The sequence below is a fragment of the Rhea pennata genome, chromosome 1 (genome assembly GCF_028389875.1).
Source record: "Rhea pennata isolate bPtePen1 chromosome 1, bPtePen1.pri, whole genome shotgun sequence".
NCBI classification, from domain to species: Eukaryota; Metazoa; Chordata; class Aves; order Rheiformes; family Rheidae; genus Rhea; species Rhea pennata.
This window is the reverse complement of record NC_084663.1, coordinates 213,129,517-213,156,074: the sequence shown is the minus strand read 5'-3', so window position 1 is coordinate 213,156,074 and position 26,558 is coordinate 213,129,517. Positions and strand designations below refer to the sequence as shown.

The window sequence follows — 26,558 nt, the reverse complement described above, 5'->3', positions numbered from 1 at the left end:
ATATGGAGGCTTCAAAAGATCTTTTACAGGTTCGAAAATATCCTGGTGAGGGCTAATTGAAACTGCCATGATGTTTGCAATATGTAATTTGTTTGGGCTGAGGTGGCTTCACAAAAGATGGTTCGGTGCTTTACACAATTTCAGAGTCTGTTTTACAACTGTCTTTCCTCTGTGTCACAACGATACCATGTGCAGCTTTTTATTTTAACTCAGAGCTGCCAATGCCCTTCTCTTCTCTTCTCCATATGAAACAGCTAATGGTAAGAGAGATCCAGTGATGCTTCTCCTCCAGATACTTTCTCAGCTCCATTCTTAGGGGAAGCAGCTCAATAGAAACGAAAAGAGAGGAATGCCACTTCTGTTCTCCCTGTGTGAGAAAAGGCTAGTTCAGATTTCTGTGTCTCCCAAATGGGAAACTCCTGCAACTCAGTGATGCTTATTTAAGCCCAGGCACAGGCAAAGGTTTTGTAGATCTCATCCTCAGGTATATCTCTCATCCCAGGTTTTAGGTAAAGAGCTTAGACGTTGCCTTTAGCATAGGCGGCTCCACTGAGTGGCATAAAATCAAAAAGTCTGGCTGCTTACCATAAATGCTGCAAAACAGAGATCTCCTCTGCTTTCTTTAGATGCAGGCCTAGCAGAGCAACTCCAACCAGCTCAGGTCAAAGGAAGTCCAAGAGTCCATTAGGTTATCCACCTTTTGCAGACCTTGTGAGTATAGAGGACACAGCAGGAGGTTAACTGACCTCAGACCAGAACAGAATAAAGAATTGAACAAGATTTACCTCACCCAGCTTCAGCTAGCCAATAAAGTCAGACAACTACTGTTCAATGAAGCTGCCAAAGCACAGACCTGTAGTGCCCTGTTGGACATAGGGGAGCTGAGGCAGCCACAAGGGGTATGACAGTGGATCTAGGGAAGATCCATTGACCCCCAGGGCATTCTGCCTTGCCTTCACTTGCTGCTCTAAAAGAATCTCAGATGAAACTAGATACTAACATGTAAGGAACTGAACTGACTCTCTAGGGCAGGATCCAGTTTAAGCTCAAGACACTTAAATACTGCTTACAAAGTTCATGCAAGTCATCTTCACACTGAGATCTGTGTATGCAAATTAGCATGCAGAAGAGATAGCTTGGTATACTTTTCCGGAGGAGAAAGCAGCTTACAAGTAACATAACTTGCTCTTTGTTTTTTAAAGAACAAAGGCCGATTGATTCCCAGATTCCTTTGAAAGTCAATGGGATTGAAGCACCTGTCCTTTGTGCTTTTAGAAAGGCTCCCTCTATCTTCACAGAGCCTTTTTTGATACTCCAGGTTAAGGTGTTGTACATTTAGCATAGATGTTTTGCAGTTGATAAGAGTTCTGACTCATATACAGTGGCAAATTAAGCTCAGATGACTGGAAAAGTTATTAAAACAAGCTGTCCTTTCCCAAAGCCTACTGCTTTTCCCAGAAGAGTGGCTGAACAGCAGGTTTATCTTCTAATACCATTTTCAGCTCTGTAAATTAGTGCAAACTGACATTAATTTTGTTCTGTGCTAATATATTGGGTTGAAAGCTGCAGGTGCTTGGAGACACCTACACATGCTGTCTGCTTTCAGGGTATTAACCAGTGTGTATAGGTAATGCTTCAGCTTAATCTACTGCTACAAGCAAGCTAGCATCCTGAATATTTTGACAAAATGTGACCTGCTGTGGATGTAATCATCTGCCTGAGCTTTAGGCTTGATGGGCAACAGGCTATCTGGATACATCCAGATCAGAAAACTGTTAGCTTCTGTAGCAAAAGGATGGAGAAGAAAGATGTTCCCCTAAAATCTGCTTTCAGGACTAGATATAGAATTGAACCATCATTTTCATGAGAGAAGCTGGGATTGTAGGTGTTAAACTAAAAGGGAATCAATGCCTGATATCTTCATCTTAACACTATTAGAAAAAAGTTGTGAAGACATCTTCAAGATTTTGTGTCAAATTGTTCTCTCCCTTTGCATGTATATACTGATGAGAGGCAATATGTACAATGTTCTCCAACATATGCAGCTGTAATAAGTTCTAGTCAACCAGTTTAATCTCACTTTATATAGAAATTAAGCAATGCCATGCGATAAGCCATGATAAAGTGCTTGCACAGAGCAGACAGAGAAAAAAAAAGAGTTCTTTAACAGGGAGGTGTCATTCTCTGAATTTCACAAACACGAAAAAAGCCCCAGCCAAACACATGCAATTTTTGAACCTGAGTTTTTCCCAATGCCACGCAAAAATGTGTTGCATCCACAGACTAAGTTTATAGGACATATCCCTCTAGTGGTGTAAACTGACATGACTCTATTAACTTAACTGATCAGGTCATGAGGTTTCAGAGCAACGTAGAATAGTACAGAAAGAGGATCCTTTGCCACAGGTAACCAGGAGAAGCCACAGGCAATTACTTCATTGGCATGTGAAGTACATTTTTAGTGACACTGAAAATTAGCATTTCAGGGTCTCTCTGTTTGTTTTCATATTTATTATTTCAGAAACTAGATATTCCCTTGATATATGTTATAGATCATGCAGAGAAAAGTTAACACCTGGGCACAAACATTAAATTTGATTGTCTAGTCAAACAGCCCACACTTAGATGCAAATAACTTCAGGTTGTCACATTATATCCAGTATAGTAAATGTATACTACAATAGTTCACTACAGAGGAAAAGCATTGCTTTTAATACATATTATTCTAAAATCTCAAACAGTCAACACTGGTTTTGTGGAAGATGGATTTACCTTTAGAAAACATTTCTAGAAAAAAAGTGTGTCTATAATGGTTTGTGGTTGTGTCTTCAGTATTATCCTTCTGAGAGTGCAATGGCTGAAGGGTTTGCCAGACTGAAAAAATGGATATGTAATCCACAGAATAAGTCAGAAATAAATAGATATTGTGATGAAGAGTGCTACAGAAATGCATCAAATAAAAAAAATATAATCATTCAAATAAAGGACTAGCTATATATTGTTGTCTTTCTCTTTTTGATCAGAAAAAATAGAATAGATAACATCAGATGTTATTGTTGCTGCCTGCTCCATAAACTTGTTAACTTATACTGCTCAGTTCTAAACTAAGTTTCATTTCTGGCTTCTGCTTCTATTATAGTTACAGACCTTCTAATGTCCAGCATACACTTGGTAAAAGGAATCATTATTTTTAATTATTTATTTAAAATCAACTGTAACTGGATATTGTACACGTTGCTCGTTCTTTACACGGTTCCTATTCTGTGCTCCTGAATCTGTGAAGAGGAGCGCTAATTCTTTGGTTTCCTAACTTCAGGAATTTTAAATTTCAATTTCTTTTGTTAAGAATTTTTAATCTTAGAACTGTTATCCATGATAAGGAAAGATTGACAGGAGCCCTGTTAATTTCCTTGCTACATAAACAACACAAAACCAAGACCTTTAAAAGTCAAAAAAGCATCAGCCAAGCGATAATAATCCTCATAGTTAGCAGTCAGTCTTGTGCTTTTGAATCTGTTTGGTGCTTTTCCAAACCCTATTCTCAAAAGCCTAAACATGGGATGATAATCTGTTTCCAAAAAAAAAAGAAAGAAAGAAAAAATCTAAAACTGATGGATCTGCATGAAAAATCCACAGTGACGATGCTTTCACAATCTAAATATTTCATTATCGCCATCACTAAAATAAATCTTATTTTGAAGTCTAGGACTTTGCATCACCCAGAAGAATGTTAAACACATCTTTTTTTCCTGAAAAAAAAGCATATCTACCAGCTGCACTGCAGTGGACAGGTTATTTTCATGAGGGCAGGTGCATGCACAGCGAAGCATTTGCATGTATACAAGGAAAGGCTTGTAATTAGATCTAATTTTGTTAGCTTACGGGAGACGAGGAGACATGAGATGTGGAAAAATAAGTTTGTTTATATAAAAAGTGTAATAAACTCCAACAGCCGGCGGGGTCCCCAGCACTTCTCATCTATGGACTTTCCTCTGAAAAATATGTGACATTATGAGGCCTTCCCTTGGCGCTTTTTATTTTCAAGTCTTTCCCCGATTCTTTCCGTTTTTAGACCTTTTTTTTTTTTTTGCTTGTAGAGGGAAAATCTGTCTGAAAAGCACTTTGCGTACGCCAGGTGCAAGCACAGGACGCGCCGGAGAAAATAAACACGGCATCGGATGAGAGAAAACCCAGTGTTGTAGGCAGACGCTACAAAAAAACCTTCTCCCTCTTCCCTGACTGCTGCTACTAAAAACGCTCTCCTACTTGTGTTTGTATATATACATATATATATATATGTGTGTAAAAAATGCAAACACAGAGCAGTGCTGTGGTGCAGAGTCGCCGCTCTGCACGGGGAATGAGGGAGGGAAAAAGGAGGGAAAAACATGAGGCAGTGTGTGGATGGCGGGGGGCAGGTAAAACTAGCAGAATGACCCGCGAGCTGGCGTTTTGGGTCAAAAAAAGGGATGATGAGGGACATGCACATACAAACGCCGCCTGAGGAAAGCGCTATGAGGCAGGGAGGCGGCCCAAGCCGCGCTGATTTTTTTTTTCCTCTCTCCAAGTGCTCGCCTTTTTTTAAAAAAGAAAAAAAAAAAGAGGGAAAAGGTGGGGGGGAGGGAAAAATAGCTTTTTATTCATGTTTCTCACACACACGCAGCGGGCTGCCAGGCCGCGGCTAGGCCGCAGCCCGTCGCCATAGCAACGCGCGGGCCCCGGCTCCCGGCTCCTCCCGCGGCCGGGCGGGCCCAGGGCCGCCCCCCCGCCCGCCGCGGCCGCCCGGGCCCGGCGCCTCCCTCCCCTCCCCTCCCCTCCGCCCGTCCCTTCCCTTCTTCCCTTCCTTTCCCCTCGATCGCCGGGCTCGTCTCGTCGCTGCGGCCTGGAGCGAGCGCCGCGATGGCTCCGGCCGCCGACCGGGAGGGTTATTGGGGCCCGCCGACCTCCACCTTGGAGTGGTGCGAGGAGAACTACGCCGTCTCCTACTACATCGCCGAGTTCTGTGAGTGGCGGCCGCGGCCCCCGGGGGAGGGCTGGGGGTAGGGGGGGGAGAGGGCCTGGGCCCCATAGCGAGGACCCCCGTGCCCAATTCCCCCGCCCCCCCCGCCCTCCGTTAGCGCTGGCAGGTGGAAATGTTTTTTTTTCTTTGGTTGTTGCTGTTTTGTTTTTTTTTTCCCTCGTTTTTTCCTGCTCCCCTTGCTCCAAAATCTTCACACACGCTCCATCAAGGAGGGGGTTGGCGCAGGCAAGGCCTCGTCTGCCCCATGCCTTGGTGCGGGAGCCTGGAAAGGGCTCCTGGGGCATCAAGGCGCTTGGCATGGAAACCAAGGATGCCACAAGGATTATGAGGGGGAAGAAACAACAGCAAAACCCCCCCAAAACAACCACAAAGGAAGAGGGGGTTAGTTTTCGCTAACGTATGTCTCAGGGCGCCATGCTGCAAGGGGATGGCGGGCCAGCGGCTCCGCTCCCGGTGGCAGGGCAACCTGAGCGCTGATGCGGCGGGGAGAGATGTTCAAGTCAATTAAGAGTAAGAGAGCTTCGTAGGGAAGAGATGTCTTCTCCACGCTGGCCTTCAGCGGCTCTTGGCCCAGTCGTCATGTTGCAGGTTTTCTCTGGGTAGCTTTGAGTAGGAGCATGAGAGCAAACCCATGTTCTGCTTTCCAGACCCTGTTATTCAGGTTGCATCCGGGAATTTGGAAGTATTCAAGCATGCTTTAGGAGAAGAAGAAGGTGCTTCAACTCAAGCGTCAGCTAGGAATGAGGGGCTTGAGGTGGTCAGCAGATAGGGTATGTCGTGGTGGTGGTAAAGCATCCGAGGCCTCTCTCACTGATGCTTTGCTGTAAAAGTAAGTATTTTCGTGTCCTGGTCAGTGACTTTACAGGGTGTAGTGGTTGTAGTTATGTACTGCTCTCCCAGATGCCCTGTCCTCCCAAAACTTTCATGCGCATAAAGATAGGAGGTTGTTTGAAATGTTGAGACTCTGGGAAGCTCATAGGAAGGTGAACAGGTCAATCTCCTTCAAGTGCTTGGAGCGGACAATCTGAAAAGGCTGCTTGCGTAGCTGGGCTGTTTCGGCAGCACTTTGGAAGAGTTTGGCATCCCGGAGGTGGACGGTTCTGGGTTGTGACTTCTGATTGCAAACAGTGACATGGCTGAAGGACCAAAACGAGTAGTTGTGAAGGAGGTTTCAGAGTGTGGGAGTGGGAACGAGTTGAATAACAGTAGCAAGGACAGGGTAAAAGGAAGTTGATATGTAGATTTATGGCTGAAAGAGGCCGGTTTAAAAGGGAACAAAACTTAATATTCGAGAATGGGCCATACTTAGGAGTTTTAAATAGAATGACAGTTTTGCAAGACATATTTTTATGCTTTCCTCATGGAAAAAAAGTAATTTGTGAAATAATCTGCCTAGGAAAGAGGAAAGTCTATTACTTCCTCCATGTGAAAATAAATTTGACTGATGTGTGTGCATGTAAATTTTGAAATAATCCCTGCATTGTTGGACATGTGAATTGAAAGGTTTCATCCTCTCCTAGATTATGCAGGAGAAAGAAGATGAGGATGATATTAAAGGTGTGAGGTAGAAAGGTATTTGTTGTGAAGAATAAGGGATTAATTATATGGTATATTTTTCACAATGGAAAAGTTATTTTAAGACTTCTGGTCCCCCTCTCAAGATGTTAGTGTTTGGCACCATGGTTTGTTGTTCTTCAGTGGTGCTAAAGCAACTCTATTTTAATGGTAATGTTGTAAATTAGAGCATTCAAATGGTCCAGGTTAAAAAGCAAAACAGTAAACAAGCATGCTTATTTTATGGTTAGTTTAACACTAGATAATTTCAGTGGTTATGTCAAGATGGCTTGGATTAGTAATAGTAATAACAACTCTGTAAATGTCAGAGGAAGTTTGCTTTTTTTTTTCTGACGATATGAACCTACTACATTTAAAACTTAGCTAGCACAAAAGGATTGGCAACATATCTTTCATAAAACAACCAAGGATTCTTTCCCAACTTTCTCTAAAATACTGAATTTGAAGTTAATTACTTTGGAAGATTAGAGGAAGGTTATTCTGAAATCTGGGGACCCAACTGTTTTCTGCCATTTGCTTTGCATTCATAGCCTCATTACTCTACCAAATACGCAAATGGCGAAAACAAACCAGAAAGCAGAAAAATGGTGATTCTTATCTCTCTCACAGTTCTCATTATGGTGATTTTTGATGTTGCAATTGATGATACTGTTTTTAGAATTCATATACAGTTTATTTAAGTGTTATGTAATTTATAGAAAAGTGAAAATCAGTTCTGGACTTCTCACTCTCTTGGTAACAGCTACAGTTATGGTATTTTTAAATTTTTTGCCTTAAATGTTTGTTGCAAATAGTTTATAAGAAACCATGGGAGACTTGAAGCTTGAAAGATACTAGCAGGGCCAAGTCAAATATTATGTTTTCCTTAGGTTTCTAAAGCATGCTGAGGAGCCAAACTGAAAGCTTGTTATGCAAATTAAGTCTTCCTGCCATGTAACAATTTGTTTTTAATATGCTAATTTTAGTACAAATTGCCACATTGTGTTCCAGAAGCCTACCTACAATTCTTCGCCATTCATTCTATAAAGAATTAGTAAATGATGGCAGCTAATCAAATGTATTTATTCGGAGATGTGAAGGTGAGGTACCCTGTTACAGTTTGTTTCTGTAGCACTTCACATTTGCGTTCTCTCTTGATGAACAGCAAACACAATGATTCATACTCGAAGATTTGTGTTTTTAATAATGTGAAATGCCCCTTTTTGGCTTTCTGAAAGCAGTTTTCCTCTGTCCTGGTGATGGGTGACTAATTGCTCTGTGTCTTTCTGTAGAGTATTAAACCAATTGAAATTGAAAACCTGTTGAAAGTATTTACCAGCTTAACTATGTTAGGTCCTATCTTACCCCTCTGTCCTATGGTTTAGTAGTTAGCTCTTCAGGCTTCCTCAGGCGTTTGTGTCCACTGCCATGTTCTGGAGAGCAAGCAGTATGGATGCATTTGTTCTGAACTAATCTCTTTCAGCTCCCAGTGCCTCTATGCTGAATTGCTCAAGCTCTTGTATACTGATATTAGCAAAATAATAATAAAAAAAGAATGCTGCCCTCCCACTCAAGCACACTCCCACTCAAGCACACAGAACAAGGTCAAATGCTAGTGCTGTTGTTAAAACACTAAGTGCTTAAATGTTACAGTGCACTCCTTATTTTGAAAGAGGTCATGTTTCAGGTCATTTTAGCCTACCTAATGTTCAGTTCTTGAGGTCTGTTCTGATTTGAAAGCATGTATGACCAATGGCTTACGATTCTTGCATCCGCTGTTATGATTGTAAGAAAGGTTTGTTTTGTAGAATATGAGGAATGAGTATAACTAACGTTCATGTATTTCCTTTGTTGAAAACGTTGAGAATAGTGTCATTTTAAACAAATGCATTAAATTCAAAGAAGCCCTCTACAGTACTTGAGGGGTTTATAATTCTCAGTCAGGAAAGTGATGGGAATTGGGGAGATTTGTTGATGTTACAAACTTAGTGGTGTGTTTCAGTGCAGATCAGACTTTACTGATGTTTTCAAGTATGTGAAATGTTGCCTTGAGCTATTATTGTCTATGAGTAATATGCACCATCTACAGCATAATTGCTTTGGAGGTAGTAGATCCTTATGATGACATTAACAGCAGAAAACATCTGGAATATGGCTTCAGGCATCACAGGGAACCAGTAGAATCACTCCTTTCTTGGCTTCTGATTCTGTGACAGGATGTTTTGCTACTTTCATATAAGAAAGGTATTTTCTATTACAATTGTCAAATCCACTGCTTTTTATTTTTATTGAATATCTGTCTACCAAATTGCTGTAACAGTGCCTTCCTTTTGGGATCCTTAGGTAGGAAAAAAAAAAGTAGATTATGAGAATCTGATTGTTTCTAGTCACTTTTGTTGGTCTTTCTTAAATTCTTCCAACTTTTGCTAGGAGTACATTGAAATAAAGTAACTGTTACCTATGTTGTTAGATGTCTCATTCACACACGGAGTGCCATCAGAGCATTCTCTATATTGCAAACAACAACCTAAAAAATACTGTTTTCTTAGCAGCACTCAAAAAAAGTGTTCACTAAAGGATACCTATGTCTGTGTTGTGCATGGGGACTGTTACTTTTGAACTTACAATATGCAAAATTTACTTAAATTTAGAATTATGTCATTAATATTGAATTCAGACTGCCACATATATATTGTCACCCTTTCCTCTTGGATGTCTGGCTGTGTTTTAGCTCTTTTGTCAGAGGCCTTGGAAGAGGGCCAGAGATTGTTGGGTTAGCTATTATCCATGCAAGTTACTGAAAAAAAAGGAGGGGGGGAGAAAAGCCAACTCTCTCTGGCTTCAAATGCTTACAATGTATTTATGTCTGTGTGTTCTTTGAGTAATGAAATGATGGATGAAAGAAGAATCATCAGGATTAATTGGATGTCTTTAGGTCGACTGCCTAGCTGTGGCTAAATTATATAAAGTCCTCATGACAGATAAGTTCTAAACTGGGATTTAAATGAACACAATGTCACAGTCTCACAAGTTATTCAGGCTGAAAGGGATTTGAGTGTGTAAGTTTAACAACCTAATTGCAGGAAGCCACATCACAGGTTTCCTTTTTAAATTTATCAGGGTCCTTCAGGGAGATCCTTCAGCTTAGGGGGTGGCATAGACGAAAAGATAAAGGGAAAATTAAACTAATTGATGGTTGCTGTGAAGTTAAGTATATAGAATGGTGCTTAGCTGTGGGATGCTTTTTAAGATGAACTCTTCTCACTTGCTGTTTGTGCTGTGGAGGGAAAAAATGTTGATAGAAGGGTTACTTTCTTCAAAGAGTAATATAGCAGAAGTAAACTCGTAAGGCAGGCGGATGGTCTCTACTATCTTGTTTTCTCCTTTGATTAATAATTTGAAATAACTTTGAGTCATTGTCAGATGTTGTTGCATTATTTTTGCTTCCCTTCCTAGGCCATAAATGAATATACACGATTTAAGCTATAAGATAAACTTGTGACACTGTTCTGATGCATTTTGCTGCGATGAATGAATTTTTTTAATCCTTCCTTTTTTGTCTTTGAATTTCTGATCTATGATACAGCTTTACCTTTTACCTCTTGACAGCTTAGCTTTCTGTTTTGCCCAAGAATTTCGTGGAAAGACAATATCAAGAAAACTTGCACTTTTGGAAAGTGCAGGTTTGTCCAATCCACTAGTTCTCATTTATCTATCACATTACTAATGTGCTTAAAACTTGATGAATGCGTTGGTAATTCACCACTTGTGTGCTTATCTACTAATACTTGTACAGTTATTAAGTGACAATAAAATTCTTAAATATGATTTAACAGAGCGTTTGATTACACAATAATGAGCACTTCATATTCAGTTCTTGTAGAGCTGGCAATTGGACATCTGCCACTCCAAATGTTAACAGAGCAGTGGTATTTTTACAATTTAATTTTGCTATGCACAAACTAAGGCAGAGAAGCTTATGAGCTGCATGATATGGATTTGCATAATATATAAAAAATATAAATATTATAGTAAGGTAACGCTATTGGCTTTTAAATGACTTTAAATGGGTCTTTAGCTACAGATAAAGCTACAGTTGTCATAATTGAAAGACAAAAAAGTTTTTAGTCTGTTTGGGGGTTTTGTTTTTTGTTTGAAACTGGTATTGGTGAAATGCGTGTTCCTTACTTGCATGAGTCTTTCACAGAACAGTGGGGAAGGTACTTCTAAACAAACAAAAGATTTAATAATCACTCCGAAAATATTAAAAGGAACTCTGGGAATTCTGTCTGACCCCAGCATCTCAGAAGTATGTGGTCATTTTATCTCGGAATGAATGCAAGTGCTAGCATGGTTTAATATTTCTATAACTAACTAAAAGCCTAAAGGGGATCATAGAAAGGTTCATGGATCATGCAAGTTTAGGAAAATTCTAAGAGTTCTTTAGTTCAAAACATATATCACAAACTTAAATTTATAGTAGTAGGCGAGAACCAAGAATAATTTTTATTTTTGGTGGTGACTTGCAAGTGATTAACAGCGAATTACCTTTGAGTTTTCTGGGTGTTTTTTTCTTTACATGTGCCTCAGTAATTACTGTGATTTTTCAATCCCTTACTGGAGAAGCTGAGGTGATGCATGAATTAAAGGTACTTGGTTATTCTGTGGTTACAGAAGCATCACAAAGAAGGAAGAAAGATGTCAGGAAGAGAGAAGTTCCTAGAGAATACTAGAGCTCGAAAACCAGAGAAACACTGTTTTAATATTGATCTTTTACCATTAATTGATTTGGAAATCTGAAATTTCCCATGTAGGCAAGATCTAGGTGGAGTCACAGTGATTATTTTGTTGAGCACCATTTAGATGTAAGGTTTCAGACACAGACTCTTTCGTCCAATTGAAAATGCAGATGTAATATACCCTGATTTTTATTTTTCTTTTTTCTATGCTATCTCAAAAATCTAAAGTATCTAATCAGGCTTTTTTTTTTTTTTTCCCTTCCAGTTAATTTTCCCAAAGAAATATGTTGCATATGCAATATGATCAGTGACTGAAAAACTGACACTTGCTCGCTGATCGATGCAGACAGCCTCTGCAGAATCATCATTATCTCCTTTGTGGCAAGGTCCATAGATTTCTGGCACAGTATTTGCTTCAGCCTATTTGGAGCATAGGAAGCACAGTGAGTCCTCTATCATTCACGTACCCTTTCTGCCCCCTTTGGAGAGCTACAAGGTTTCTCTCCAATTCTTTCCCTTTCCAGTCCAGCAACTGGTGACTCAGCCTGCTCTCCAAACTGCAGAACTTTCCTGAGGGGAAATTACGAATTTTATTTCAAAATTGAAAGTAACATTCAGAAGTGTATCTGTTTCCCAGCTGTGTCCTAGGGCTTTAGTTTATTTTATCATTCTGTTTTCTTTCAGCTTTACTGGAGATAAGTTATTCCTCTTTAGATTTGTTTTCAAAATGTAGTGTCCCCAGTAGCTTCCAGGAGTGAGCCAGGAATGATCTGTACAAGGTCAGTGTCTCTTAAAGGATCTCAAGCTGATTCTATGAGCAGAGGACATTTTCCCTTGTGGCTTGGTACTAGCAGGGTTGCCTTGATTCTCCTCTGATTTCAGAGGAGCTGGAGAAGGGGACAAGAGTATAGGCTGGTTCTTCTGGACAAGGTTTAGCCCAGTAGTTTGATATTTGACTTTCACATTTGGGGAGGAGAGGAGACTCAGTTGTCTTTAAACAGGAAAGCAGACAATCAGAATTAGAAAAAGAAGTGTTGCCAAATGGGAGCTGGACAGCTAGCCGCCTGCCCCTGACAGTTCGCATAAGGTGAGTGGAGCCAGGGCGGTGTACATAACAGACACCAGCCATGCCTCTCTCTCAGTTTCTTCCTTCACATCTGCTTTACTGTGAGTCATGGGTTCTTGGCACAGGACACCTGAGAATGTTTTGTATGAATTCCAGCACTAGCAGGATTTTAGGGTATCAATCTTGTGGTCATAAAATAAGACCTTGCAAGCTCTCTGATTCATACAGTGTTTTAATGAGGTCAGCATTCGCAGCAAAGGTTCAAGATGCTACTACCCTGTAGGCTAGATTTTCAGTAACTGCTAATTCCAGTTGGATGATGATTTTCATTTGGACAAGATCCAACATCCATGAATCAGATGCAGTATTAGATCAAAGAAATAGTCTGGATAGTTATTGTAGCATGGTTAAGCATTAGAACTAATCTTTTGGAGCACTGACAGTCTTGGGACAAAGTATTTCTGTCCCCTGTATTAGATTTGCCATTTGTTCATCTTTTTTTTTCCTATCTTCCCTAGTCAACACATTTCTTTGTTTAGGCAGAGACCTGCTTCTCAATTGGAAAGCGTGCTATTATGATCCCTTCTGATGAGTATTTTAACCTTACCATGAAGAAAACCAAGAATATCTGAAGAAGCACTTGCATGTTTTCTTTGAGAAATGGGATCTGCAGATGCGATTTTTTCCCTCAAGACTAATGGGTCACCTACAACACGGAAATAAAATGTCCCAAAGAACTAAGTTTATTGTCACAACATGGAATTCTCCTTTGTTCTACTAGATAAAATAAATGTCTTTTTTCGTCTACATATACTTAACAAAATTTGCTCTGTAAGAAGGGGCATGTTTGCATTGTTCTTGTGTGCATGATTGCTGCTGGAGGGAGTTTCCAGTGCTTTCTTCCTACCATTGATTCCTGATCTAGTGCTGGCCCCAGCCTGCTCTGTGGATTTTTACACTCAAAAGAAGGAGTGTTTCAGGGCATATTTCTTCAGATTGTATCTGTGGGAGGAATGCAGGGACTGACTTTTTAAAATCTTGTGTACTTATATATATGTATATAAAATCAGAGCTGCTCCTGGTCATATTTTGCTCATTAATGGAAAAAATCATGCCACCTTCTTTTCTTATTTTTCTGTTTTGTTTGGTTTTTTTTCCCCAAGTTTTTTTGACAGTTGGAATGACCCATAGAAGCAGAGAGGACTGACCATTGCATGAGTAAACAGTCTAGAAAACTGGAGAAGCAAAACTCTTCTTTTTTTTTTTTTCAAAATAGTAAGAGTAGTTTAGAAAGAAGGTTAGCAATGCACTTTTGTTCGTAGCCGCCTGTGCCTGCAGGTCTGGCTTCTGCAAATGAGTACAGTTTAATGCCATCTCCATAGAGCTGCAGCTAGCAGCAGCTGTAATACCGGAGTTTGTGGCTTTCGTTAGAAGTAGCAGAGTGAAAAAACAGATGAGTCTTGCCAGCTTGTATTGCTTTTACCTCTTTCAAACTGGTGAGTGGACTGTCTCTAACAAGAATAAACTCAACTGAATTGTGTAGATGCTTTGGAAAGTAGCAGAGAAATGCACTGTGGTAATGAAATCATACAGCAGATGTTGTTTTTGTTCTCTTAAGCAAACTGCTAAGACTTGCAGTCTGTGATATCACAGTTACTTTTCACTTCCAGGTTTGGGACTTAGTGGCTGTTAAATCTTTAAAGGCCTAGGTTTTATGTTTCTATGAGGTCTCTCTGAATATTGTCGTCAGCAATGTCTAATGTCAGCATTCAGTTATCTAATGCTAAAATTCTCAATCCATCCCAATTTTACTTTCTGGTGCCTTTCTTCCTCTTTCTGTTCTAGGCTGCGGAGAAATACTCCTTTTCTTTAAATACATTGCCTACCAAGCTCTTCAATTCTTTTTCCTGCTATTAAACCTCTACATGCTGATTTCTTTGTCTCTTGTATTAATTCATATTTTTCTGCTTTTATCATACTTCCTCTATATTAACCTCAGACCTATCCTCTACCACCATTTGTGCTGGGAACTATTTGCTGTGTGTTCGGTTTTCAACTATTTCATATCATCAACTTACTTCTGCCCCAGTGCTTGCCTCCCACTATGTGAACTGTTTAGGTACTATCTTAAGTTTTATTTATAACAAAAAGACGGTGTTTAATCCTTGAACCTTCAGTATGTCTTCCTGTATTTTGTTTAGATTGTGAAATACTTAAGATATGGTCTTTGCTCTTGCTGTTTTGTGGAGAAGAAGATTCATTCCCTGTATAGCTAAACAACTTTTGCCAAGATTTGTGGGCTAACAGGCAAATGCCAAAAATGTTTTTTTTTCTTTTTCAGGCAGGAACAATAAAATTGTCTTGAAGGGGCATTTAGAGAATGACTGAGGAGGAAAAATAGAGTTGAGGTTAGAAGTTTCGGACAAGGAGCCACAGCTTTTGAGTCTAGGGTTAGTGAATTGGGTACAGTTGAAAGTTCTTGCTCAAGGCTGGCTATTTAGGAGTGAAAGAGAAGAGCCAAAGTAATTTCTCAAATCAAATATCTTTCTTTTATTGCATGTTCTGATTGGCCCTAGGTTTTTAATTTAAAGAAGTCATGTGAAAAAGAAGGAAGTTAGTTGAAGTATGGAGTTGCTACTAGTATTGCTGGGAAGACAGCATGTCACCAACCAGTGTTCAAACAGCTACTGTGTATCTGAATCAAGCTGTGGTTGCTAACAGGTTTCACTATCCCTGTGTACCTCATTTTATGTTTGTCAAATAGCATCTACACTTTATATTCTTACTGTCCAAGTGGGTCAAACTGCAAAAGAATGACATGGAATATTAGTAGGACAGACTTTTAATTATGATGGACACCCGGAGGAAATCATGGTGACAGCAAGAAAGAGAAGAAAGTGGGAGAATCTGGATTTCTAAGAAATGCTACCCAGACTAACTCTACAAATTCCTGGAAAAAAAGCCTAGGTACATTTTTCTATGCTGCGCATCATTTAGTCACCATATTGGGCTCTCATAATACACTACTGTCGTATCTCAGTGCACACTGGATGGAAGAATCCTACCAGAGCCTCTGAGATGATACCCACAGCATGTTCTGCCTCAAGTTGATTTCTGTGTGTTGAGGACAGGAAATGCTGGGCTGCGTGTAGCTCTGATAGTTCAAAACCATCAGCTGTTGAAAGCTGTGCTTTCTACCCTGGGCCGAGCCTTAGGCTTAGAGGAGTTGGTGCAGGTACTTACAAGAAACCAGGATGCTGACAGCAGCTATGACTCATAGAGGAAGAAGGGTATTGGAAGGCCCTAAATAAGGTGAAAAGTAAAGAGATGATCCCGATAACATCATATTGGTCACCACTTAGTTTTAGCAGTGGCTCAAGAGTAATCTTGCCCTTCTTGGCTGTTGCCTTCCAATTCTTCATTGTCAGTCTGTCTTAAAATAACATTTAAAATACGTTTTATTTTGTTTTCCAGTGAATGCTGTAATAGCAGCAAATCTCCCCTTCAGCAGGGAGCTTACTTCATATAATATTTTAACTTTATATCATCTCAGCCTGATCTATTTAGACTTTGATTGCATTTTTCCAGCTTTGAACACTTGCTTTCAGTGCACTTGCTAGATTGATACTTCAAATGGTGTGCCTGTGGCCACTGTTTTTGCCTTAAATTTACTTGGGAAACCTTTCCAGGTGTACTGGCACTGGAACAGGTTGGCCAGACATTGCTATTAACTATAATCTGAGGAACACTATCTCATGCAGATCTCAGTATAGGAAGGACGTGGACCTAGTGGAGGAAGTCCAGAGTAGGGCCACAAGGATCATTAAGAAACTGGACCATCTGTCTTATGAGGAGAGGATCAGAGTGCTGGGACTGTTGAGCCTGGAGAAGAAAAGGCTCACGAAGGCAGGGGGAGAGTCTTATCAATCTGTTTAAATGCCTGCTGGGAGGGTATAAAGGAGACAGATCCAGACTCTTCTCAGTGGTGCCCAGTGACAGGACAGCAGACAATGAGCACAGACAGAAACACAGGAAATTCCACTGGAACATAAGAAAACACTTCTTCTCTGTGAAGATGACTGATCATTGGACAAGGTTACCCAGAGAGGTTGTGACATTTCCATCCTTGGAGATATTCACAACACAACTGGACGTGGTCCTGGGCAATGTGCTGTAGGTGACCCTGCTTGAGTAGGGTGAGTTGGACTGGATGAATCTCCAGAGGTCCCTTCCAATCTCAGCCACCCTGTGATTCCATGATCTTAGATTTCACTCATGAAGGACTTCAAGACAGATGCCTCTGAAAACATTTAGTCATCCTTCCTTTTATGGCTCCCAAAAGAACCATAAATCCAATTTCTGGCACGTTAGGTCTTAAGAAACCTTCCCCTCATTTTCTGATTGTTTCTTCAAATGCCAGGAGGAGGATGACTTCGTAATGCTAAACATTGCTAACAAAGATTGATGTTTCTAGAAAGTTCATATTCTTATGTACTTTCTACTTTGAAGCTCTTTATTTACAAGAGGTGATTTTTTTTTTTTTTTTTTTTTTTTTTTTGGTCTGGTGGCTAGAGGAACACTGTGGTGTTTAGAAGGCCTGTCTTCAGTTTTATGCAACCACCCTCTTCTAACCTGTCCTCTTTTTTCAAAAGGTTTTGAGCTTATGTACATTGAAGACTGGAGTTGCTTAAACACTGCAGTAATGGAAGCCATATAGGTAACCAATATATTTTAGATTGGGGCAGGGACACACAAACTTCTCAGCCTAGGGACAAATGTTTCACCATCCAAGGTTAAATAACTGCATTATGAACACAAATGTTACATTTAAGGGATTGCAAGGGCATCAGAATCTTACAAAGCTTCATATGTTTATATGAAGGCTTAAAATTTGGATTTGCGTAGTATTAGTTTTCATTCTTTAGTATAATGCACAGAAGAGGCAAAGTCAGCGTTAGTACTGTCTCCTCTTAGATTCTAATTTTTTGATGTCTTCAATACAGAGTAGCAAAACCACTTTGCAGAGAGTTGAGGATAAAGAAAGGGATAATTTAATTGTAACCTAGGGCAATTCGAAAGCAATTTAATAACGTGCTTTTGTAGGACCTGCGTACCAAAGGGAGGCTTGTGCATTGGAAAATATACTCACATTTTATGGGTTTGAACTGAGCTTGTACATGCTTTGTTACTCAGGAATATAGAGTCTTTTCTTCTAATTATCTTCTACACTCTGATTGTTTTGAAGAACACAAATGTACATAAAATACAATAATCAGAGTAAATGCATGTACAAAAATAGATAGTTGAACTAGTGTTATGAATGCCAAAAGAATGAATTCTGCGCTGGAATATAAAGTATGTAAGGCCATAAATCAGAATGTATCACTTGACACAGCATGTTGGAACCACTCATAAACCAGCACTGGGAATAAAAATCAAATTGTGTTCTTTAATTATTAATCTTTTTTATTCCAAAATTACCTCATTACCCCTCCCCCATCCACTAAATCACTTAAATGGTTTAACCTGTGCAACTTTGTTTAGAAGAGCATCAGCATATATTTGTGTATTCTGGAGAAACGATGGCCCAACAAGGGAGAAGCGGCTTCGAAGCACTTGTGCTGGACACTGACTTTAGATACTAAAACCTTGTTGGCCACCAGCTCTGCACCAGAGATGCTGCCTGTAAGTGTTTTTGGCTTTGTCCCAGCACTTCGACATATCACGAGCAGCTAGCTGTTGCTGCTGGGGCTGGGATGTGTGTGACTGGAGCGCAGCGTGCTCATGCTAGTGGTATGCATTTGTGTTGGTGCTAATATTGAGGAGGAGACACTGTATTCATGCCTCGTTTGCTTCCTTTCTTTGCCTGCCCTAGCTTGTTCTCACAGTGTGTCCTGTAGTACGTTATCTAGTCTCATCTGAAATCATTCCAAGATTCATAGCTTCTTCTGGGAGACATCCTTGTTGCTGAGTAAACCTAATTCTAAATGTCGTACCTGAAATTCCATTTTCCTTGTTTCAGTCTGTTAATGCTGATCAAAGTGCTATTCTTCAGCAGCTCAAACAGTTTCTTTCAATGCTTGCACCTTGTAAATCTGTTGACCTCCTTGTCACCTCTTTGTCACCTCCTTGTCACTGCCATCTGGCCAGTATTTGGATGCTTGGTCCTTTTCTTAGACCTTTCCTTTCCTTTGTAGTAGTCTTGGTTGCTCTAATTTGAACCCCTCTGTTTTCTCCCTTAGAGATTTCTTTGTAATAGAATGCTAAGATGCATTTCAGTTATATTTGCCAACAGCAAAACAGAGCTGTGTTTAATATATTATTCCTTATAATGTGTTTATGCTAGTTCATTTTTTTCATTTTTATCTGTCTTTTTGATTTTTATAGTTCTTGTGACTTGCACAGACTTGCTGTTTAGCTATCTGATTTTATTTTAAACAGCGTGACATCTAGTAGTCACTCTAATAACCTGTTCACTAGAATTGTTATTTAACAGTACCTATTTTAATGGCTCTTCTGTAGAGCTTATGCAGTTCAGTAATTATTTAACTCCCTATGTGCTTGAATAATTTTCCCATTTTATTAATAAACTATGATGGCTAATATAAGTTGCAGCTTATTTGCCTTAGTTGCAACTTCAATCAATGTCCAGCTAAATAAAATCAAGGTTTGCTTAACATCTGTAAGAGAGACCTGAGGAATTATGAGACTGGAGAAGTCGATCTTGTCATTTAAGGTATCCCTCATCCCTCACCCCCTTATTTTTTTCTCTAAAATCAGAGTTGGTCCATGATCTCCAGCCTGCAGCAACATAGTGTCCTGCTCCTCTGAGTAACAGGAAGTTTACATTGATGCATCTATGCTTATTAGAAAGTAGGGAGTCATATACTGGCCATATTCCAGCTGGGATGACTCGGTTTTCTCCCCCGAGCTCATTCTGAAATATCAAATGGAAACGGGATTTTTCAGTTCCTGACACTCCAGAGTGTTGTTACTGTGAACTCTGAAGTGGAATATAATAAAAACAGCTGGTGGAAGCGAAAATCGAATTGCTCTGCTGTCCTCCTGGTGATAAGTTGTAAGCAAAAAAAGTACAAGTTGCAAGTCAGTGGCCAAAACTGCTTAATTTGTGTAGTTGTGTTTTCTGAAGAATTCTGAAATGCCTGCATCTTGAAAAACCAGTGACGCAAACCTGGACCTTCTCTGGGCTCTGTCTTGGTTTCTGTTGATTGATAATATATAGCATAAATTGAGTGGAAACTTGCTGGGTTTTATTCAAATTTATTCCTCTTACTGACACTTAAAATACTGTGATAGGTGCCCTGTGGAATACTTGTGCCTTAGCAAGGACTATTGTGAAGGAGTTCCTTTTTCCTTTAAGGAAATGCCCTAAAATCCTCCTCTCTCTTTAAGCTGTTAGGCTGCCTTCTTCTCCAGTTCAAATCTAATTTCCAAAGACCTTTTTATCCTGTGTTGTTCCCCCTTATCTGGTGGTGTTGGGCCACAAGACTACTTCCTTTCTTCTCCTGTTACTCTCCCCTGAGTGGGTTCATGCTTGGTTTTGTATCCCGGGAGATCCTTCCAAGAGAGAAATGCTTTCTTTAAAAGAGAGGCTATCCCCATGTAGATGGGTATGTTGTCAGATGTGCCTGAATCTGTCCTTTCTTTCTGAATTCCTTTAAATTCTGTAAAACTCCATAATAAAGAGCTGCAGTCTGCACTGGAGCGGCTTGAAAGGATTCCAGAAAGGAAACTCCTGATTACTACACCTTACATTTCAAAGTAGCTGTAGGGTTTGTTCAAGTACTGCATGTTTCACGATGCCATCCAACAGGCTTTGTGTTTTTAAATTATTTTCGTATTTTCTTCATGCAGCGATGGAAAAAGAAAAAGCTGCATAGTCTAGGTAGTGCACTAAAACTGCCTGTGCAGTGCACTGCAAAATGTACAAAGTGGAATGGATTTTTTTTCAGCCTCAGATTTTTTTTTCTATCTAACTTACGAAGGGACACACTGACTTTATAACAACTTGGCTATCTATTTTAGAAAGTAATAGCCACTTCCCTTCCTCGTGTTTCAGAGTAAGATGCAAGTTTTCTTAAGTGGAGAACAAAAAGCTGTAATAAATATCATGTTCATCAGTCTTGATTTGAAGTGAGCTTTTTATGTATAGTCATATTTCTTATTTCAAAAATTTTCTTGTTCCCTCTCTGAGGGTAACACTAATTTATTTCTACTGTCCTTTGTGTCTTACAGAAACTACCAGAGTCAAAAGTCTTCATTTGTTTGAGAGAGAACATTTTAACATTTGAAAAGATCCTTGCAACTTGTAAATCTTACACTCATTCCAAGTACAAACATAGGAGAAAGGGTTTCTTAACACTGTGCAAATCGCATTGGTCACCTTGTCAAAAGCTGAAGATGATATCTGATGCGATTTTTTTTATACCACTTTTCTTTCCCTACTATAAACTTTCCTACATTCTAACTCACTGTATTGTGTTTCAGGTGTTTTTATAATATGCATAATATTTCTTCAAGACTAAGTTCTGTTGCAGCTTGACTTTCTGAAATACAGTTAACTGGGTTTTGGGGGGAAATTGAAAATTTACATGAGTAAGGACCTTCAAATTTTTCTGTGCTCTCTTATTGCACTTAGCTCATCAGATAAGAGTAAGAAGTACTCTGTATTGTGCCCATTATTGCCTGTAAATATTATTTCCTCTTTAGATTATCTTTAGGTTTTTTTGTGTATTTGATATAATACCTGTATTTGTGCAGGTGATGTGCATTTATGTGTGCATTTATGACACGATGTAAATTTTCTTAAGGCCTGTAAATGAGCCTGAAAGCGGATGAAAAATAGGAAATACTTGTCAGTTTTTGGTATTGTACTTGTAGAAGACTGTGTTCAGATGTGATGAAAGGCTGATACAGCCGTCCTCATAAACGGAGCCTGTTAAATTTGTTTTATGTGGATTTGATTTAGTTCTGGTACAGTATAGAGTTCTTGCAATAAATAATAAAAGTTTGAAATGATGGTGTGTATGAAAATAGTCTTGAAAAACTTCTGTGGCAATTTTCAAGTTCAGTCACAGTCTCTCTGCCATTTACCATGATTATAAATTAAACTAGTGTTTTACCTCGTAGAATAAATATTCTCTTTGGACAGAGTCTGACCTAGTACTTTCAGAGGCTGCAGTGTCATGTAATCCAACTTTTGAACTTACTGATCTTTCCCTGAAAGCAATTAAATTTGTCATGCTGCCCATTTCTATTGGGAAGCAGTTGTAATTGCCTCTTCCTCACCTGGAAGCTTTCCCTAAACTTCCAGCCCATGTTTAGGTAGGGTTAGTTCATATCTATTTGTTCTTTTGTCAGTGTTGTCTTTTGGTTCAGATAACTCCTTTCCATCCCTAGCATTTACCCATGGTGTATTTACAGAGCACAGCTTTACCCTTTCCGGCCTTTGTTTTGCTAGGCTGGGTAAGATAAGCAATTTTTGTCCCTTTTTGTAATGTAATGTTGCACTGTATCGTAGAAATTGAAAGGTGCTTCTCAGTGCCCTGATGTGTTTCCTCTTTTTTTGATAACTAAAGTAGAAGAGCCTACTCCAGTGTGTTCACTGCTGGCTTGCATAATGACATTACTATTTCCCTGCCTCTACTGGAAATAAATCTGAGCGTTTTGGTGCCTACCTTGCCATCCGTCACCCTGTGATCTTAATTCACTTTTTTGCCTTTTCAAGTAAATTAATCCTGTATTTCTAGGGGGGGGTTGTTTTAGTATTCAAAGGCATGGTCTTGACCATCAGATTTAGTCTGATTTCTGGTCTTTTCCACAAACTGATTCCTTTCTTCCTATGTGGTAATCCAGGCCTTGCTGTTGGCAGATGTCGTAGTCTTTGTGGTGACTGAAGAAAAACTAGATCACTCCCTTGGACAGTATTTGAGGAATCCGGTAGTGACATATAAGAATTCTGTACAAAGTTAAACCCAAGGTCCATCCTCATCTCACATATTGGTTTTCTTTCTGACAAAATCAATTATTTCTTCTTTAATTATTTTGTATACCTTCTATCTTTTACCTTAGTTGCATATTCTTCTATCTCTGATTTTTCCAAGTAGATTTGCTGTTTTGGGTGGGGATTTTTTTTTTAATAAAGTAAAAAAGAAAAGGGTTGGATTTTTTTTTTTGATAACTTAATTTTTGTTTTCTACTGCCATATCTATTTATTTCCTTTGAAACTTGTTTTAAATCTGCATGTGCTAATTAAGGTTCGATTAGCGGATCTGTAGTTACTTGTGTCACCTTTTACTTCTTTCTTGGTACTATTCACTAGTTTTGCTTCATATTCCACTGCCTTTTTGTTGCAAGATTTAGCAAAATTCTTTTTAATGAATTTATGAACAATTCTATGTAAGTGAGGATAATTCTGAAAAAACTAGCTAGACTTTTATCAAATGTGCAGCCCTAGGCACCTTGGGTTTGGAAGAAGCTTTGAAATATGTGATCTTGAAAGAACTAGTTTTGCTAACAGGATGCCAGAGGACTTGAGTGTTTCCCCACCCTCATTCCCTTTTTAAAAAGTTTACACAACTTTCAATAAATATATTTTGCAAATAGGCTTGCCTAATCCCTGCTATAAATGTTCTGAATAATACGGGCCCAAAAGAGCAGAAAGGGAGTGGCAGGAATTTATAGCTAGATTAGGGCTGTGGTATTTCCTCTCTCAGCAAGATGGTCCTAGATTAAACACTCCTAAATTTCCAATAATTTAACATAATTACTGCTTTACAGCTAGTGTTGAAACCTTGAAAACAGGCATGTTTAAGAACTGTTTTAGAAAGCAGAAGATCCACTATCAAGGCCCCATTCCATACCGTATAGTGTTTACTCTGTTTTTTGAGGCTACATGACATCTTTGAATGATATGTGGGAGGACACGGTAACAGTTAGTGTACCAAACAATACCAAGTTTTGCCAGATTTCTTCCAAACCTGATCTCTCTGAATGTGAAGCACTGCCCAGTGCATCACTACAGGAATGTGGTACAAGGTTAATAATTCCCTAAGAAATTAAGTATGAAAAAAACCTCTTGTATTGGTACAAACTTGTGTGTCTTTGCAGAGCTGGTTTGATTTCAGCACCTCTGTTTCAGTTGCTGTAACTTGGTCAAATGTGTGGTTGTGCAGTAAAGTTAGTTTCTTGAAGTGTTCGTTCCAGATGTGCTTTTTATCTGGTCATGAAGAATGTCTCAGGTTAATATTTGCATCTGATGTGCGAGAATTTAGAAGAGCTAACGAGTTTGAGTTAACTAGATAAACTTCTGCTTCATATGTTCTGAAATAATAATTTTTGCCTTTGAGTTTGAACTTCATATAAACCTCCAAAGTATAGGTGTAACCCCCTGCCTCTTCCCTCTGCCACCCTGCCCCGTGTGCCATAGTATTTTGGGATTATGTGATCACAATTTGATAGTTTTCACTTTTCTTTGGACAATAATGTTGAGGAGTAAGACTCATGGAAAATAGACACTTGAGTGAGAAGATTAATACGGGCATGGCCTGCTTACTTTTGTTCTGTGCTTTAGAAAGGGAAACTGTTCTGAGATGCTCTGCTGAATAAAAGACACAGAAATGACTTGTTTTGCCTCATAAGTTGCACTGGGCATTGAAAATTAGGAGTTTAAATTTCAACATTACATATACTTTTAACTGATAGATTATGAAGGTGTGAATATATGCAGTGTTCTGCATTTTTTATACACATGCTCGTTTGGCCAAATTGCATGTCATTTGGTTCCTCATATGTAACCTTTATTCTCAAAATTATGATCTGTGGTTAGACTAAAAAGCTGAATTTGCATTCCTTCTGGTGAGAAATTTACGCGTTTCCTTTCGTTTCACTTCCCACTTCTCAGTATTTCGTTGCATTTTTGTATAGATCATTAGCACTAGTGCCAGGAAAGTTTGAAAATGCATTAGAATAAGACTGAGAAAATAAGCTTAAAACAAGAAAACAATAAAGAAAGGTTTGTTCACCTTCCTCTTTGCTGGAAGAGTCCTCAGAGCTGAAGATTGTTCTTGCTTTCTCTGATCTCTGCAACGCATGTGTTGGGATTTTTGTGCAGTGCCACAGCTTCAGCAGGATAGATAGATACCAGCTATGTCTTGCTGATGTTTAGGCTCTTGATGAGCCTTGACAGTTGCCCATCATGACAATTCTCCATCATTCTGAGCATTAGCAGTTTTTAGCCTTGTACTCTTCCTTATCTTACCTTATTTCAGTCTTAGGACATGCATCGTAATCTGTGATGCAGCACCAGGTTTGTTTGGGGGGTGTGTGTGTGTGCAGTGACTAGCACGTGAATAGTAAAGATTGGACTGATTTCATCTAGGAATCGAGTCCTTCAGTGTCCCTAAAGTGTCTGAGAGGAGTGCGGAGGACAGTTCCAAGAGCAGCTTTAAAATAAAAATAAAATAAAATATTCTTCTAAAATATCCAGTTTGAACTATATGGGGCTTAAATCTTCTTAAGGAATTGGATTTTAATTCATGAATTATGTAATCAGGGCAATGCTTTTTTTCTGCTTCCTGCCAAGAAAGTAAGTGCTGTCTAAATTAGTATTTTATTACTCTTCAAACGTGAAAAATGATATAAAAGTTAAAATATCGTTAGCCTTCAAATAAAGTTACCGAAACTGGAGTGAAATTTAACTTCATATCATGTGTCAAAGTAGAATAAGAGTATCAAAAATGTGCATCTTTCTGGAGGAAAAGGTTGAAGCTGTCTAAAGACAGCTGAGGGACTGCAGCTATTGAGGGAATGCAGCTTGATTTAAAGTGTAGAGAACCCAATACTAAATGCCTGTTTTTGGTTTCTGTCTTACAGGGAACACAGTGAGTAACCTGATTTTCATTCTACCTCCAATCTATGGTGCGATTCAGACCTATAAAGATGGCCTTGAAAAACGGTATTTAGCTGCATATTTGTGTCTCACAGGTATGTGTAAAACTTAATTTGCTCTTTAAGTATAAAAGGAGCTCAGATGAGTAATAAAACAATATCCAAACATTAACAAACCAAGTAATGAAAGTCAAATATTGTGTGTGAGCGTTAAAGCTCAGTTTTGTTATAGTTCTTAATGTTTTCAGAAAATCACTGTTTGTCAGAAGGATATAAAGTTAGAATTCACAAAATAACTTTCTGAGGTTGTAAAGTGATCCATCTTTGGTCTTATGTCCTGCTCAGTGCATCTTTGCTCACTGAGTCCTTCCGTGATGGTTTGCGCAGGATGTCTTGTGTAGTCTGATTCTATAGAGCTTAAAACTGTATTAGTGTTTTTAATTTGATACAGTTATATGGAACAATAACAGAACAAATGGGCAAGATCTTGGAGAAGCTGGGTGAGCACTCTTTAACCAGTTTTAGTTTGATCTCAATTAGCCATGTATCAGCTAACAGCCTACCTGCCATCACTTGGGAAGTTCTGCAAGGATGGAAGAAGGATGTGATACTGGTACATGGAGGCACTTCTAGGGAGTTTAGCTTTCTATAGTAGAAATATGGGAAAGAAACTTCCTTTGAACCTTTAATTGATGTATTGTACAACTGGAGATCATATTTATTACCCTTCTGAGAAAAGGAGATATTTTAAGATGGTTCAGGTTTGGCCATTGGGGCTGTAAAAGTGAATTTCTGTGTTAGCCATCACAGAGAGAGCAGCTTTAGCAATCTTCTCCCTTTTTAATGATAAGAGGTTGGTTTATTATAAATGTTACTTTTAAGACTGCTTAAATATGTTGGTAAACAGCATCAGAAAGTACATATATGTATGCTGGAAGTATTCTTGATGCTAATTAAGTTGTAATGTACACCAGGTACAACTTCACAGTTTGTCAGTTATTTAAAGACTTGATTCAGCTTTACTCTTGTATATTAAAGATGAGCAGTAACAGTATAACAGTAACCACGAAATTTGTGTGATTGCTTCCTAAATAGCTCTTTGCAGTCTTTTTATGGTTTTGAGTAACTATTTAATTTTATCTCAGTATAAAATAGAGTTCTGTAGAAGGAATTCCTAAAGGTCAGCGTTTCCTTTTTAAAAGACAAATTCTTTTCCTGGCAAAGAAGCAGTGTTTAAGCACTTGCTGAAGTGAACTCTTTGCTTGTTCTT

At 39.0% G+C, this 26,558-nt stretch overlaps 1 protein-coding gene across 2 annotated transcripts in view; it reads left to right on the top strand.

Moving 5' to 3' along the window:
* Positions 1-4,854: 4,854 nt before the first annotated feature.
* Positions 4,855-26,558, top strand: part of ACER3 (alkaline ceramidase 3) — a 62,507-nt gene continuing 40,803 nt past the window's right edge. The window contains exons 1-2 of one of the 2 annotated variants that reach the window (XM_062567418.1): positions 4,855-5,002; positions 25,274-25,384. In XM_062567418.1, coding sequence (XP_062423402.1) covers positions 4,900-5,002; positions 25,274-25,384 — 214 coding nt within the window. In that variant the 5' untranslated portion in view covers positions 4,855-4,899. Of the gene's footprint in view, positions 5,003-5,825; positions 5,850-25,273; positions 25,385-26,558 lie in introns of those variants that run through there. The other variant, XM_062567419.1, reaches the window with a different exon arrangement.